At 32.5% G+C, this 18,610-nt stretch overlaps 1 protein-coding gene and 1 long non-coding RNA gene across 3 annotated transcripts in view; both read right to left on the bottom strand.

Annotated features, from left to right (window-relative positions):
* LOC127733305 (neurofilament heavy polypeptide-like) overlaps positions 1-18,610 on the bottom strand; it is a 33,775-nt gene that overhangs the window by 7,719 nt on the left and 7,446 nt on the right. The window contains exons 4-7 of one of the 2 annotated variants that reach the window (XM_052242679.1): positions 17,668-17,852; positions 16,557-16,634; positions 14,646-15,305; positions 13,977-14,064 (exon numbers count right to left, since the gene is read on the bottom strand). In XM_052242679.1, the coding sequence (XP_052098639.1) occupies positions 13,977-14,064; positions 14,646-15,305; positions 16,557-16,634; positions 17,668-17,852 (1,011 nt within the window). The remainder of the gene's footprint in view (positions 1-13,976; positions 14,065-14,645; positions 15,306-16,556; positions 16,635-17,667; positions 17,853-18,610) is intronic. The other variant, XM_052242687.1, reaches the window with a different exon arrangement.
* On the bottom strand, positions 225-10,990 carry LOC127733486 (uncharacterized). Its single transcript, XR_007997108.1, has 4 exons — positions 10,588-10,990; positions 5,996-6,192; positions 4,498-4,625; positions 225-727 (listed from the first exon to the last, which is right to left on the bottom strand). It is a non-coding gene; the product is annotated as an uncharacterized LOC127733486 (long non-coding RNA).

Genomic DNA, 18,610 nt, shown 5'->3' with positions numbered 1-18,610 from the left:
ACTCTGGTCAATTAAACAGATCATGACATCTTGTTTAGACACCTGTCTATTGTTGAGGACTGTATGTTAGCACCTTAATGCCTTTCATGTGTTTTTGTTGTTGTATTACTGTCTGATTGATTTATACCTCATATCTCATTGTATTAATAAACTGAAATAGAAAGTTCTGTGAAATATATTTGATATACCATATTGAAAGTCTTGCTGTTATTTACAACCATTTCCTTCTTATTTCATATATGGTTTTCAGTTTTTCATATTAACACTGATCTTAAGGCGAAGTCAAAAAGAAAATAAATGTTGACAAACAACAGGCATATACCATTAAAAGATCTCAAAGTTTGGCTTCACAATAAGCTAAAAATTCTTGTTATTTAAAATATTTATATAAAATTCATTTTAAAACAAGCATTTTCCATTTTTAGAAAGTAACTGTCATGTTGACACAATAATTTGAATATGAATTGTATTATATGCTGAAGGTACTTGTGCTTGAAAAAAAATATACACAATATTTAATTCCAGGTGTTTAGATTTCTAGAATGCACCACTCCAATATCATGACTACATGTTAGTAATGTTTAAGTGTCCTCTCCTGCATGTAATTGCTACATGTATTTGTACACAAGGATTCCTTCATACATTTGCACTTATCCTTCTAAGATGTTGCTTCAATGATAAAATCCTGTAGTTGCATAATCAGCCATAAACTCTTGGAATACATTTGCTGTAATAAAAAAAAAACCCAGCATATATTATTTTGTAAAATATACATCAAATTAAATATTGCCTTACCATTCAAGCAAAAATGATAACATCAATTTAATATCCAAACTTACCGGGTACATATATATATATACTTTTATAAATTGTGACTTGGATGGAGAGTTGTCTCATTGGCACTCATACCACATCTTCTTATATCTATGTATATAATCATACATGTATATTGTGTGTCGGATAAATTGGAGTGGAATATTAATAGTTGTTGTTTGTTGCTGCACTACTTTTTGATTACCACCGCTATGGAGGTTGTGGAGGTTTATAATGGTTGAAATTTGCCATGAAACCTGGAATTTGTAAACATTACAGATGAAAATCAAAATGCTCTGATCATTCTGATGATATAAACCTATTTAATATTAATTTCATAAAATTCTGGCAAGAATTGTACACAAGAGCCCTAACAATGCAATTTTCCAAATAATTAATGTTTCCAAGGGGCATAACTCTTTTAAAAATGATTGATTGGCACTGATTTTAAAACTTGTCAGACATTGTTGATATAACCAATCAAAATAAGTTTCCTAAAAATTTGACAAGAATTGTACAAGACATGCAAGTGAGAGCGGTTATAAGGCCAAAGGGATAGACGGACTCCAGGTATTTTTATGTCCCCACTGTTTTATGGTGCTTGTCCTAAAGATATAAGAATAATTATAAGTTTACGATAAGTATTAAATAAACTTAACATTACCAATGATTCATGAAAATATACTGTCAAGCAAATATTAAGGTCAAGTTCAGATAAACCAAGCCAGACAGACATGTGCACCTTACAACATGTTCAATTATTGCATACACCAAACTAGAGGCTCCAAGGAGCCTGTATCTCTCACCTGATATTTTTATTTACAATTGATGCATGAAATAATGCAACCGTTATACTTTTGCTTTAGTTTCAGAGATATAAGTCAAAAACTGCATTTTCCCTCTATGTTCTATTTTTAGCCATATCTGCCATGTTTTTAAAAACTAGATACCCTAATGATGATTGTGGCCAAGTTTGGTTTATTTGTCTCTGTTGTTTCAGGAGAAGACTTTTGTAAATTAAAAAAAATTACGAAAAATTGTTAAATTTGACTTTAAAGGGCAATAACTCCTTATCAGGTCAATTGACCATTTTGAAAATAAATAACCTGACTTACAATGTATTGAAAATAACTTGGCAGGTCTTTTAAGCCATTTTATAAATGCTATTTTGAAGTATGAGATGGCACCAGATTCTTCCAAAATTTGTTTTTTTTTTATATTTTTTTCAGGAAAAACTTCCCAAATCTTTTAATAATATAAATATTAATGTATTTGAAATGTTTGAAAATGGGTTTCGTTTCACTTGAGGTATATTGTCTCGTGAACATTTACCTCACTTTTATTACAGGGCCGTAACTACATTGAGGCAAATGCCTCATGTTGGAAATTTCAAAACAAAAGCTTGTCTTCATATCAAATTGTTTTCACGGCAAGTGTCTTGCAAGAAGCAAGTACTGTTCACCCTCTGACGTAGCCCCTGTTTTTTTAGATCCATTTTTCTCATTTATTTTTATTTTTCATTGTTGATTGTCTATAATGTTTGTCGTTTTGTGTTTTATCTGTTCCCGGGTTTGTCTTTTGTTCATTGATTGCCCTTCTTTATGACTATTCTATTAGTGTTGCATTCTATTTGTAATTTAGTAATTATGTTTTAAACTTCGAGTTTTATTATATTTAAGGACCTTTTGTCTATTACAAACTACTTTAAATTGTATCCCAGTTAGGAACTACATCAAGTTGTAATTGAAATGTGTTATAAAAACTGACTTGACATAGTTATATCAATGATAATCAGCCCCCTCTTAACTTAATTTGAAAAAAACATAATTGACAGGTATAAAAGGTTTTTCTGCAAACTGAAACATTTTTTGCTTTGTCCTACATATTGGTCTTTTGAAATTGTCCCTAAAAACTAAAAGTCTTACACTGAATCTATATATTTTGCTTTGAGACCAGAATATTGTCAAACAAGAGGCTGTCAGAGAGACAGCAAACCGGATTTTCCTGCAGAGGTCGAACCCTGAACAGTTGAGCAAGTATGGACACTACATTTAAACTTAAAACAGCTCTGAATTTGGATTGTGATTGAATATTTGACAAATCATAGGTTTGTGACACAAAATGAATGTAGTCAAAGAACTGATATATTTGAAATTGGACATTTAAATACCTATTCTGGTCCGATATCCAAAATCTAAGTACATATTAGAATCAGCATATCAAAGAACCCCTAAATTCAATTTTTGATGAAATCAGACAAAAGTTTAATCTAGGACCCTTTGGACCTCAATGTGGACCAATTTGATAAAGGAGCCCACAATCCAAAATCTCTCAATATATGGTTAGATTCAGCATTTCAAAGAACCCCATAAATTCAAAGTTTAATTTTGGACCCTGATTTGGACCAACTTGAAAACTGGGCCTAAAAATCTAATATTTAAATAGAGTTTTGATTCAGCATTTGAAGAACCCTATATATATATTTAATTTATGTTGAAATGAAACACAGGTTAATTTTATCCATAATATTTTCTGTGCAAATGGAAATAACTCAAACTGGATAAATAGTTCTCTAAAATAAGAGATGAAGCAATTTTTCAAATTATAATCAATAATATAATAACAACAACCAGTGATGGCTAAGTTCTCTAAAATTAGATATGATTTAACACTCAAACATTGTTAGAAACAGCATATCAAAGAACCAAAGAATTAAATTTTTGATGAAATTAAACAAAAGTTTAATTTAGGACCCTTTGGACCTCAATGTGGTATTATCTTATTAATAATGAAAAACTCGACCGTTTACAAGTTCTTAAACAGGAGGGGGGTGGGGGTGACCCAAGGGGACTCACCTTATATTTCATTTGATTGGTTTTATTGTCCCATACAAGAATGTATATGGTTTCGGGTTGGGGATCTTTACAATTTACAAGTTTTCAAAAAGAAGGGGGGTGGGGGTTACCCCAGGGGACTTTCCCTCAATTTCATTTGATTTATTTTATTGTCCCATTCAAGAATATATATGGTTTAGGGGTGGGGATCTCGACCGTTTACAAGTTATCAAAAAGAAGGGGGGTGGGGGTTACCCCCATGGACTTTCCCTATATTTCATTTGATTTGTTTTATTGTCCCATACAAGAATATATATGAATTAGGGGTGGGGATCTCGACCATTTACAAGTTCTCAAACAGGAGGGGGTGGGGTGACCCCAGGGGACTGGCCTTTTATTTCATTTGATTTGTTTTATTGTCCCATACAAGAATATATATGGTTTCGGGGTGGGGATCCTGACTGTTTATAAGTTTTCAAAAAAAAAAAAGGGGGGTGGACGCCGACGCCGACAACGTGATACCAATATACGATTTTCAATTTTTGCGGTCGTATAAAAACCTTAACTTTTTTTCAAGCAGTCGCTCAACCATTAAAATGTGATCTAACATGGCCAACCAACATATGAAGGACAGAAACATTGTAACAAAAGGAATCTGTATACAATTTATGAAACATCCAAGTCTACTACCCTATGAAATATACATTGTAAAGCTTAATAATACAAATGGTAAAACCCAGCAGCCACTACCATATGCATGGACTTCCCTTTTTTGACATTGCCTTGGAATTCAGTATTTTCGTTATTGTTATACCATTTGGACTATTAATACTGTAACAAATATACATACCAGTTACATGTACATGTACTGTAGCTATAGGATCTTCTCTACGTCTTATCCCATCATTAATCATGTTAATTTCATTGAAACATATGATGTGTATTACTTCCATTCCACTGACATCTCAGGAGCTAATTCTGAAAATTTAAATTCCTGTGATTATCATGTAAAACACCTGAACCTGATGCACTGCTTTCCGATAAAAATAAATTGGCAATACAGTTCTCTCTTGGTCATGTTGGTGAATATTTCAAAAAAAATATTTAACAAGAGAGAAAATAAGTGTCAGATTTTTAAAAAATTTATATTACCAATACTGGTATTAAACAAGAAATGATTGTTACAGGATGCTGTTACGAAGTCTCCCATACGAAGCTCCCATAATTCGTAATTCCCAGGGTCGCCTGACATGGGGCAAAGTCCAGTGAAAATTGGTTTGGTCCAGTAAAGTTATATGCATTAGTGATGCCTGGGGACTAACCCTGTATATCATTCAAATCATCTTGGCATGACAAACCAGAATATATTTGGTTTAGGGGTGGGGATCTCGACCATTTACAAGATATTAGAACTTTCTCAAATGGCAGGGGGTCGGGATGACCCCTGGGGACTAACCCTGTATATCATTCAAACCATCTTAGCATGACAAACCAGAATATATATGGTTTAGGGGTGGGGATCTTGACCACTTACAAGATATCAGAACTTTCTTAAATGGCATGGGGTGGGGGTGACCTCTGGGGACTAACCCTGTATTTCGTTTCATGTGTTTTACCATGACAAACCAGAATATATATGGTTTAGGGGTGGGGATCTCGACCATTTACAAGATATTAGAACTTTCTCAAATGGCAGGGGATCGGGATGACCCCTGGGGACTAACCCTGTTTATCATTCAAACCATCTTAGCATGACAAACCAGAATATATATGGTTAAGGGGTGGGGATCTTGACCACTTACAAGATATTAGAACTTTTTTAAATGGCATAGGGTGGGGGTGACCCCTGGGGACTAACCCTGTATTTCATTTGATTTGCTTTATCATGACAAACCAGAATATATATGGTTTAGGGGTGGGGATCTCGACCATTTACAAGATATTAGAAATTTCTCAAATGGCAGGGGGTCGGGATGACCCCTGGGGACTAACCCTGTATATCATTCAAACCTTCTTAGCATGACAAACCAGAATATATATGATTTAGGGGTGGGGATTTTGACCAATTACAAGGTATTAGAACTTTCTTAAATGGCAGGGGGTGGGGATGACCCCTGGGGACTAACCCTGTATTTCATTGAATGGGTTTTATCATTTAGAACATTTTCAATTAAAAAGATTGTGTCTATCACAAACGGTTTTCAATTTATAATCATTTGAAAATTTTAAAAAATAAAATCCCATAGGGTTCTATAGTAAAACCCTCTTTTCTTTTTGCCCCTCAAAGTACCCCTTTATAAACCCCATTGCACAAACAAAACCCTGATTGCACCACTAGATACACATACCATTATTGTAGGTCTTTTGTATATACAATGTATACGTTTAAGGTTACTTAGAATTGGCTGTCGACATACATGTACACATGCCAGTACTGTCTGGCATGTTCAGAGTCATTGGACGCTAGGTTACTCCAGTCCATTATCAGTCACTATCAATAGTCAACTCCGGATCCTCTGTCCATTTGTTGTAATACAATGTACTGCTGAAAGGAGGAAAACAGTGCTTTATTAACAGCATGTATTATCAAATATCAAAAAGCAATGGATTGAAGTTGCTATTAACATCATTTAGAACAATAAAGAATAAAATGCTCCGCTGGGGCGCAGCTTGATACGACCGCAGAGGTCGAACCCTGAACAGTTGGGGCAAGTATGGACACAACATTCAAGCTTGATACAGCACTAAATTTGGATTGTAATTAAATATTTGACACAGCATAGGTTTCTGACACAGAATGAATGTGGTCTAAGAACTTAAAAAATTTTAATTAACCTATTCAAACCATATCATTATTATTTGCTTTTATATATAAAATCAGATTTAACCAATTTAAAATGGAAAATTTTAAAGAAAAAAAGGAAAAAAAAAATCCCCCCCCCAAATATGTTGAACCCCCTTATGATTCATCACCCCCAAACTCAATCCCAGCCTTCCTTTTGTGGTATGGTACCTTGCAGTACAATTTCTGAGAGATCTACATGTATACACTTACACACAAGTTATTGTCTGGGAACTAGAAAAATGCTTGTTTTTTGGCCCCTAATTCCTAAATGTTTAAGGCAATTACCCCAAAACTCAAACCCAGCTTTCCCTTTGTGATATGAAACCTTGTAGTACAATTTCATAAAGATCCATACACTTACACACAAGTTATTGTCATGAAACTAGAGAAATGCTTGTTTTTTGCCCCTTTTTGGCCCCTTAATTCCTAAAATTTGGAGGCAATTACCCCCAAAATCAATCCCAGCATTCCCTTTGTGATATGGAACCTTGTGGTACAATGTCAGAGAGATCCATACACTTACACACAAGTTATTGTCATGAAACTAGAAAAATGCTTGTTTTTTGCCCCTTTTTTGCCCCTAATTCCTAAAATTTGGAGGCAATTACCCCCAAAATCAATCCCAGCATTCCCTTTGTGATATGGAACCTTGTGGTACAATGTCAGAGAGATCCATACACTTAAACTAAAGTTAGAGTGCGAAAACCAATGTGTCTTCGGAAGACGACGACGCCAACGTCATACCAATATACATATTAAAGTTAAATTTTTTGCCGTTTGGACCTTTAATTTATGCATGGGTTCAAAATAGTGCAAGTCTGAGGTCCGGGACCTGTCTTTTCTAGGACATGTAGGAGGGGACTTATTTTTAGATTACAAGTCATGGACCTACCATTCTTCATACAGATCAGATGCTTTAAACATGACCCCTGCCTTTATGAAGACAAATTTGAAAACCAGACCCAAAATTAAAAATCCAAATATATATACACGGTTAGATTCTGCATATAAAAAAAAAGTCAATAATTCAATTTTTGATGGCATTCAACAAAGTTTAAGTTTTGACAATTTAGATCACAATGTGGACCAATTAACAGTCAGGGCCCGGTTGTTCTGAAATAACTGATTTATGAATCACTCATTTAAGTACAAAAATTTGCAAATAAGAAATGTTGTCAATTTGTAGTTTTACCAACATTTTTAACATACAGTTTTAGTTTATATCTAATTATTAGTAAAATTGAAATAAATGAACTTTCCTTTCTTAACAGATAATAAAATTTTACTGTTCACCATCAAAATTTCACTGTTCGGGGGTGTTGAAATTAGGGGGGGGGGGGTTAATTAAAATAATAATACTTAAAGAAGTGATTTTTTAAAATAAATAGAGGTATGATACTTAAACAAGTGATTTTCATGTCAATATCCCAGATTCAGTACAAGGTTATCACTTGACATGACTGGACAGTCTATAAACACAGATGTTGGTTCTGGTAATTTTAGCAACATAATAAGCCCATGCATGTATTATACATTTAAAGCTACAATAAATGAAATCACTTAGTCTAGTGATTTATTTGTACATGTACAACTTAAATTGGTGATTATTGAAGAATGACAACTCTTACTTCCAACATTTGTGGACATAATGTCACTTGAATCAGTGATTTAGAAAATCACTCATTAAAGTAAGTCCCTTGACTGATTAAAAACAGATCCAAATATTCAAACTCTAAAATACAAGATAAGTTTAATTCAGCATATTAAAGTACCCGAAAAAATTCAAGACTTTGCATTCAACTTCATTGAAATTGGTCAAGAAATAGGTAACTTGTACAGTGTATTAGAAAAGTATTGTTTAGGCCCCTTAGGCCAGGGCTTTTTTATTTGTTGGTTTACGGATCCGCGGACCCTGTTTTTCTGATTTGCAGAATAAAAATAAAATTGACATTTCATGCTTTTTATTCCCTCTGACCCTTACAAAAACCTTAAAACCTTATCCCTGAAATATAAATACAAATTTTCTTTTTTATGAAATGCATCAAACACTAACAGAATTGATAACACATTGTGTCGTATCTAAAAATAGACAAGTCAATCATAATTGACCTTAAAATGTTGTTTGCGCAAATAATTTTGCAGCGGAGCGAAACCTGTGTTTAAAACCAAATACAATAAGTTTGTTTCCTTTTTTTTTTCATAAATCTGTAAGATGTATCATCTCATAGATGAAATGGACCTGTCCAAATGTGGAAGATTTCAAGGTAAATTATAGATATTCACAAACAATTTGGAATTTTCTTGTTTCATAGATAATAAAAAAAAATTTGGATATCAAAAATGGGAATGCATGACAACTCATGAATCTGATATCTTCGTCTTTCCAGTGGACAAGTCTGTTATGTTTTTGACAAGAATGGTAAAGCTTATTTTCGTATGATGTGTTTGCAATTTTAATGTATTAGTTTTCGTGCTTGAAGATCATTATTCACCAATAGAAAATGAAAGGATATGGAGTAAATATACATGGGACAAAATCGCACACAATACATAGAAAACATAGAAAATTATCAATGAACAGGGCTTTTATTCCTGTTCTTCATCTTGACAGTTGATGTATTGTCTTCCTGAAATTGGTGGATCTGTTTTTTCTTGTTCATGAAATAACGATTTAATTTGTCTATGTCCTTGGACATAACCCACCTTTTTGGAAATTGTATGACCTTGGACATAACCCCCCTATTTGGAAATTGTATGATGATGGCATGCATTTTATCCTGCAATCAGCTAACTAATGTACAAATAACAGGTACACAAATAAATTTTTGCTTTATTTGTACTTGTACAAATAAAGTCTCCTGTTACCCCGCTTCCATGTTGAGCAAGCGGTTATGTGGATATTTCTTTTTGCGTACCAGTTCATTTTGGGGTCCTCTTCGCGGTCTGTGTTCAAACTATGTCGATTTCTTTGAATAATTAGAGACAATGATTTAGATTTTAACAACTAAAGTTTCAAGTTTTGGGTGTAAATTTCAGGATAAAAACAATATATGTACATTGTCGGAAAATATAAAATTTATTTGTATTCGCTACGAAACAGGAGAAAAGCTTGGCGAGCCTCGCTTTTCGTCCTGTTTCTAAAGCTTATACAAATAAATTATATATTTTCCGACAATGTACATATATTGTATATTTATGTTTATAACAGCTGAGCAATAATTATTCATGGAACTAGAATTTAAGCGATGACAAGATAGCAAACCAAACATTTTGTTAGTAAGGTGAAATATATTTTTTCTGTCTTGAAAGATATTATTTTTCTTTTTATTCTCGACCGACCGAACCAACAAATTAAAAAACCCTGGCCTTACCATGCTAACTCCTGAATGGTTAAGGCCATAACCCTCCAAAATCAATCCCAACCTTCCTTTTTTTGGTATGAACCTTGAAGTTCAATTTCATAGAGATCCATAGAAATGTATGGGATTTGCTCATAATTGAAGGCCGTACCGTGACCTGTAGTTATTTACTTCTATGTCATTTGATCTCGGATGGAGAGTTGTCTATTTGGCAATTATACCACATCTTCTTATTTTTATATTATATTCAAATTAATGTATGGAAACCAGAAAATCCTAGTTTTTGGGCCCTAAATTCCTTATTGTATATGCAACTTGTCATGGTAAACTATACAACAATCATGATTCATGACAATTACCAAATCAATATCTCCAAGTATAACAAACAAAGAAAGTGAAAAACAGATTATTTGCCTGAATTTTCCAAGTCCAAGGACCATACATGTAGCTAATCTGCTATGCATAATGCAAAGAAAAACATCTCAACAGAATAAATATTGAACTTGATCAGTTGATCTGTAAATTTGTCATGGTAAAACTATATACAATGTATAAATATCAAATCAATATCGAGTTTTTTGTTTTGTATCAACTTTTGAGTATACATGTGTGTGTGTCTAATGAGTGTTTATTTTAAACGGAGTTTTACAACTGTGAACTGATCAGGTCAAAAGTTGAAAACCATTCTCACTATTTCTGTTTATTTCTGCACTATTAAATCATTTATTTGAGTTACCTGTATTATTTCCTCGAGTATCTATGCGTTCATAACTCCTTGATTGTGTTTGTCTCATTAAATAAACAGAAACAAGTACTTGTTCAAGTTGTTGTCAGTTGGCTACCGGCGTCTTCTTTGCATCATTCATCTGAATCTTTCAAGCGTTTTAAAAACCGATCTCCGGTCCCGGATATAGTCACGAAGAATAGTTATCCATGTGCAAATAGGTACATGCTGGTTTCCCCATTCAATAGACCAATATCCAATATTTCTTAGCATAATCAGCTTCCCGAATTTACTGACTCAATTCAGTTTTAAAATGATATTTACTGCTTAAAGTCCTGACTAAGTAAGACATATAAATGAACAAATAACAAATTCTTTTGTTTATAAGCATCCTTTACATAGGAGCACCCCTTTAGTAGAGCATAAAGTTTGACCCTTTAAACTATTTGGTATATTTTAATATAATATAAACTATATTGTTTGATATAATTTCAATGAAGTTATTTCATTTAGTTGAAGAATATATATGTTTAATCCAATTAACAGCCTGTCTAATTGGCAATCATACCCTCACATTTATTACAGCTAAATAATATTAGAGACATTATTTAGTATATATGCCTCTGGTAATAATTTAATGTCAATCAATAATTTTCGATAACATACATAGCACATTTATGCATTTGCCTGGGACACTATATAGGACTTTAAATATGTTTATTATCTATAAATTTTAAAAGATAATTAAAAATATTTGAAAATTATACAGCATTTTTAGGTGTAAAATTCCTGGTTTTACATATTTCAAGACTGTAGTTTTTTTTTAATAAATAATATCAGATCTATCAAAGTTGTAAATTTAACCAACCTTTCCCTATACATTAACAAATTATTTCAGACAATCTTTAATTATCTTCTTAAAACATACTTATTAATAAGCCAAATAATAATATACATTGGCGGATCCAGAACTTTTCATAGGGTGGGGGGCACTAACTGACCTAAGGGGGGGCTGCTCCAGTCATGCTTCAGTGATTCCCTATATAATCAACCAAAATTTTCCCCACAAAAAAAAGGGGGGGGGGGGGGGGGGGGGGGGGTGGCAGAGCCCCCTGGATTCGCCTATGATATATGTGTGGTTCCACTCACCGTTACCCTAACTACCCTACTTTTTAGTCTTAATAATAGCCTACCCTACAGATTTTTTTGTCATTTTTCATTAAGCACTGTTAAGTCAGAATGTTACTCCCATAGACTCAATGTAAAAAAAACACAACATAAAATTAGAATAAATCCCTACCTGGTTACTATACTGAAATTATAAAATTAATATTTAGTTTAAAATTTTTCCCATTGATTGACAAACCCTGACAACTCATTAACTCAAAAGGAAAAATTGAGAAATCTTGATTATTATAAAAAGGTTTATAAAATATTTTGAAGTGTACCAACACATAAATTGCAATCCAGTTGATACACATGCAATCCCTGAGAGAAGATATTTTCTTTTTTCTTCCTTTTTTTTTAATGAGGGAGTAGTTAGCATTTACTGCTTTTGTAATACTCATTAAATCAAACATTTTTCATATTTCTGAAAGCAAAGCAGTTTTAAAAATATACTGCACTTCCAATATATATACTTTGATAAACATTCAATTTTACATTTATTGACAACATTTGGCCCAATAAAATTCTTTTCAGCACACTTACATATTTTTATTCATATGTCCTATTGTTAAACTAATGTGTGGTTCAAAGCTCAAAATTGTACTTGACTTATAAGTTTGAGGAAAAGTTTAATACACAGCAAAAAAGGGAGATAACTCAGGTTTTGAAGTAACTGATATTCAATTCATATTCATTATCATTTTTTTTCTTTGCAATTATGGAAAGTAAAGGATCTTAATTACTGTAACAGGAATCTATTTCATAAGCTGGATTTACCTCCCATATTTTATAAGAGGACAAAAACAAAGAAAACTTTCAATGTGTGAAAGAAATTAAGTTTACTGATAAATAATAATAGAAATATACTGATAAATCAATATTAGCCCATCAATATAATCTAGGTATCTAGGAATTTGAAATCAAAGATACAAATTCTACCCTTATTGCTCTACTAGAGATTAATATAAACAGTGACAGAAAATACAACTCAAAACCAACACTGATCTTTTTGTAGTTGCATCTAATCCAAGGGAGATAATTCATGCGAAATAAAAAGATAAATATTAATCATTTGATGGTTATATGTCCCCCTTTTATGTAAATTATATTAAAGTGCTAGTAAAAATGTTCTCCTGAGTATGTTTTTAAAATGTTTATTGTGAAATTTTGTTAGAATTTGTTAATTTTTGTATTTCAAACAAATAAAATATCTATATTCTCATTCTAATTCTTCTTCAATAATTATTTTTACATTTTGGCGATTATGTCAAAATGGCAATAATCAGTGCACACACTTAATTATTTTAAACAGTGATTTTTTCTTGTGCAAAACCAACCACGTAAGCACATTATATAAAAAATTAGCCTCAGTCAGATCAAATGAATTTCATGTGAATTTCACGTTAGTCAGATCATGTGAAATTCACGTGAGTCAAATCATGTGAATTTCATGTGAGTGAGATCACGTGAATTTCACGTGAAAAAAAGTTTATGTGAAATTCACATGAATTTCACATGAGTTTCACGTTAACAAGTTCACGTTAAATTCACGTAAGTCAGATCATGTGAGTTTCACGTGAATTTCATGTGAATTTCACGTGAAAACTGTTCACGTGAAATTCACATTAAAAATTCACGTGATATTCACATGAGCAAAAATTCACGTGAAATTCATGTGAAACTCACGTGAATTTTACGTGAATTTCACGTGAAATGAGACTCACGTGAAATTTACGTGAACAAAATTTGCCTGTGTAATATCATGGATTTTTCCTAAAATGACATTGGCACTAGATATTTTAATGTAGAATTTAGGGGTACTGAATAAACCAAAACATAAATTTAGGTTAAGGTGAAGAGAAGATTACTACAATAAGCCTGAAAATCAATCCTTTTTTTATCAAATACAGGAATGAAAAAACATTTGAAGAATTTTCTGCCCTTTAGTCTAAAGCTGCTTAATTTTCTGTTTAAGTGGACAGACTTGTTTTTTTCTTCTCTTGGTAAGCATGCCTGCCTTTCTCTGCTGACAGCCATTTAATAGAAATAAATTATATTTTTAAAAAGATTATGTTATGTTTGTAAAATTTAAAAAACAGGAAAAGGTTTAAAATTTTGTATCATTTTGTATGGATTAAGCATAAACAGATGGTTTAGCTGATTGTATCCTCCTTATCAACATGATCATAGAAACACAAGACGGAAAATATCTACCACTAAACATAAATTTATACCTTGGGGATGTATGAGTACAAAATCATTAGTACCTTTTGCAGGTTGGTCAGGTGTAATTGGTTTGGTCTCCGCTTTTGCTTCACTTTTCTGAAATAGATTAATCATTAAAATCCCCTTAAAAACCGAAGAAAGGTCAACATGTTATAAGATATTCTACTGATTGTCCAAACATGAGGATGTTTTTTTATTACTGAATATATCTTAATACTTTATCCTGAAAATTCCTATATATACTTGAGGCATTCTTATGACCTATATCATTATTAAACTTGTTGTTAATCTCACCATTTCATTAGTAACTGCTATTTACCTGCTTTATTTCCCTAAATTTGTGTCAGGACTGATGAATTAGTGCTTACGTGCAAATTTCACTATCGTTGTGTATTTGTTTGCATTGATACACATGATTGACCTAGAATGTTAGCAACCTTTTATTACACACACGTTATTGTGTGCTCAAAACCATTTTACAAAACAGTTAATATACATGTATTTATAGTGCCAGTTACTTATAGAATTGCTTTCAAATACTATCATTATTATTTGCTGAAGCTGTTATTTTCATTTATTCTTGTGAGACAACACTTGGTAAAGGTATTTTGCATACTGCATATTACTGATTGAAATCTAAAACTATCACTGAAATACAGATTCGATCTTTACAATACCTCAGCAGCCTTTTTTCCTTTCTTTGGTTCAGTAGTCTTTTCCTTTGGTTTAACTTCCTCTGGTTTAGATTCATTCTTCTGTTTCTTTGTCTTTGCTTCACTTTTGTCTTCTTTAGGTTTGACAGCTTCTTGTTTCTTTCCTTCTTTTTGTTTATCTGTCTTTGTTTCTTTTGGTTTAGCTTCTTGCTTGGCCTCTTTTGGTTTAACATCTTGCTTGGCCTCTTTTGGTTTGGCTTCTTGTTTGACCTCTTTAGGTTTAACATCTTGCTTGGCTTCCTTTGACTTAACATCTTGTTTGACCTCTTTAGGTTTAACATCTTGCTTGGCTTCCTTTGACTTAACATCTTGTTTGGCCTCCTTAGGTTTAACTTCTTTCTTGGTTTCCTTTGGGTTAGCATCTTGCTTTACATCCTTAGGTTTCACATCTTGTTTGGCTTCTGTTTTAGTCTCTACTGGTTTTTTTGGTTTGGTATCTGTTTGAACCTTAGGTTCAGTTTTGGCTTTTGCTTCTGTCTGAACTTTAGGTTCATTTTTAGCTTTACCTTCAGTTTTCTTAGCTTCAACTTTCACTTCTTCCTTCTGACTATCAGTTACTTTATTTTCAGCTTTCTTTTTGGATTTTGTTTTCTTGCTAGATGCTTCTTCAAATTTGCCTTCATCCTGTAAAATGAATGTAAAAAATCAATATAACAATTAAGGACATCTTATTTGTTTGTGAAGACATCTAAAAGCAATATTTATCTCAGATTTCTTTCATGCATTATCATACCTGCCAACTTTTCAAAATCTCCATTGGGGGATTTTAAGCGCAAGAGGAGCTAATGCTCCTCTTATAATGTTATAAGTGTTTTTGATCAATTGTATATTGTTTGGATGGGTATGTATGTGTTTAAATACCCTTTTAACTCATTTGAATGCCTGTTTTTATGTGTTCAGTCTATATAATAAAGATTTTCAAAATTCAGGTCAACACCTCTCATTGGGGATACCCCCCATAAATCAGGATAGTTGGCAGGTCTGCATTATTTCTCTTATCTTAATTACTAGTTTATAATCCTGTGATATGATGCCTTAAAAATAGATTTACTAAATAATCCTTATACAAGTCTTGATTCGAAAAAAATAAAAATCATACACTTGTGAAGAGAAATATTAAATTTCAAAAGGTTATTTACTTTTTATGTTCATCATTCAGTCTAAGAATCAAGCTAATGACAGCACAAATATAGTCAGGAAAACAATAATATATGTCCATGATGTCTATAGATACCATGCCCCACTCATTCCTTGTTCAGTCAATCACAAAATCTGTCAAAACCCTAATTTTGCTTATATTTCTAAAATTTAAAATCATAATGCACATGTGTACTTCAATAGTTTTAACTTCATGGTAAACAACCTTAAACCAACCAAAAAAACATAATGCCCCTTTTTATCATCAGAGTTGCATAAAAATGCAGTGCCCTATATTTCCTCCTCCCCGGGAGACTGCCATTTTCCCACATCCTCAGGCCATTCATTAGGAGGCGTTAATCGGTAATTTTACCCTTCTTGACCCGAGAATCTGCGCAGCTTGAATTATTGACGTCATACAACAATCACTTTTCTATATTGTGGCGTCAGATATTTTCTATTGTGACGTCAAAATTTTATGGTAACCTTTGTGATGTCCACAAATTGCGGACAAATAGCAATAAGGTGTATGTAACCCCTGCATCCTAATCAAAGGATATAGTCATCTGTGAACATCCATTGTTGTACTAGCTTGTGTGATGATGCAACTAACAATTTATACATGTGTACATACAATATTTCCCTATTCAGATTACAGACTTAAACCTTATTATGAAGTATTTTCAAAGCATTAAACTGGTGACATGATAAGAAGCACAAAAAAATATGTCTGTTTACCTGTTTTGGTTCAGGAACTTTGACTGGTTCAACTGGAGGTTTGCTGGACTCTACTTTAACATCAACATCATCTGCTTCCTGAAACATGTGATGGAATTTGTAGAGAATAACTTTATTTGATTAAAGCTAATAGTTCAACTTAGTTTATATGAAATAAATACTTTAAATATGTGTTGTCATTGCGTTTTCTCTTAAATCTCTAAGAAATTTGTGACTGTGAATGTGAAAATGTATCCTTCCTCTGTTCTTTTTATTTTCTATTCATGTAAGAATTCTAACATCATAATTCAGTTTGAGGTACTGTGAAAGTACTTTTATTCGTAGGTTACCAATTTTCGGTGTTTTTGTGGATGGCTTTATCCATTAATTTAAGTGTCCAATGAAATATAACAACTGTTGTCCAAATCAAGACATGGAAAGATCCCCAAGTAGGTTTGACTATATAGATACATGCATATAATCTAGAGAATACATTGAATATCAGCAAACGCACTATGGACTAAATATACAACGTCAGATGGGATTTTATCCATTTAATCTTTCAAAAAACCTATTCTGTAGGACTTTCTCATGAAAAATTAGTTTGATCGATAAAAGTCAGACTTCATGTGATGATATGCGATGATGAAGTGTTCATTTAACCTCCTCATAATTCTCATACAACATTTTTTTAAAAATGTCATATTAGGCTTGCTTTTTTATTTCATAAGAATGAATTTTATTCAAGAACCCACAAAAATGTAACTTTTGCTCAAACTACACAAATTAATACCCACGAATAAAAGTACTTTCACAGTAAATGTGTTTGCTGTTACATGTCCTTACTATTTGGATCCACAGTATATCTTTTGTTTGTTAAAGGATTCACCTGATGTATTGACTTGAACTGTTCTCTGTGTATCTAATTGATTGATTGATGTTCTCTTAGCATACAGTTGCAAACATTTCCTGCTTATTCAGGACCAGAACAAGCAAGAATGTGCACGTGATGGCATTCAAAGTATACTCCAACTCGTTCAGACACTTAGCAAAAAAATGCAATGTTCAGAGTTCAGAGTTCTTGCTGTTTTCTGTATATGTTTTTATTGTTTGTAAATATTTGTAAATTTACCTTTCCTGCCTTTTTCTTCTGTTTCTTTTTGTTCCTTTGCTCTTGTGGGGGTTCATCAGATACAACAGCAGCAGTTACTTCTTTAACCTTCTCAACAACAATCTTGTCTGCAGTCACCTTTTCCTCAACAGTTTCTGTTTTCTTTCCTTTTTTTTTTCCTCCTTTCACCAAGGTTGTCCATCCATCTGCATATATTAAAAACAGCAAAATAATTTCACTGATGTATCAAAAACTGAACCAACTTATTATCAAAATATAATGTCAGGGGTACTAATTGAAGAAGTAAATAAAAATATACTTATATAAATAAATTTGTTATGTCCATATTTTCTTATAAGGTTTGAATAATCTCCCCTTAATTTTTCAAAAAAAAAATTACTTGTATAAGTATTTTTTTTACAATCCCTAAAATTCTCAAGTTTTGGGATCTAAAAACAATTTTTCTCTGGTTAGCACATAATTTTTTATTAGAGTTCAACGGTTCATCTCATTAATTCAACAAAGAAACTAATTGCGCAAAGGTCTTAAGGAATTGTGCAAGGCCTTCAAAAATTGCCCATTGGAGGCTTGTAAATGAGCAGTAGTTTGAAGATAACAGACAAATGAGATTTTCATTGCAGTGTTCTCCACAGGGCCTGAAAGGACCGCGGGCCCGCGATGTATATTTTTTTACCGTGGTGGTATCGTTCTTACCGCGATGTATAATATTTCTCCGTGGTGCTAAAATTTTTAGTTTAAAAAATCGAAAATCGGTAAAGTTTTAAACGACTTGTTAAATCTTTTCCGTGCGGTATAAAATTCCAGGTGAAATTTGACAAGTTCAAACCAGTTCAGAGTGTTTACACCACGTGATCGATTTACCTTTATGAGGTTAACCTTTGTTGATTGGATTTAATCGATGTAATTAACACTTGTAAAATGATTCTTTTGTGTTTTAATTAAG

Source organism: Mytilus californianus, unplaced genomic scaffold (genome assembly GCF_021869535.1).
Source record: "Mytilus californianus isolate M0D057914Y unplaced genomic scaffold, xbMytCali1.0.p SCAF_1, whole genome shotgun sequence".
Taxonomy (NCBI): domain Eukaryota; kingdom Metazoa; phylum Mollusca; class Bivalvia; order Mytilida; family Mytilidae; genus Mytilus; species Mytilus californianus.
Note: the sequence above shows the minus strand (reverse complement) of the source record. Positions and strands in the feature narration are given on the sequence as shown.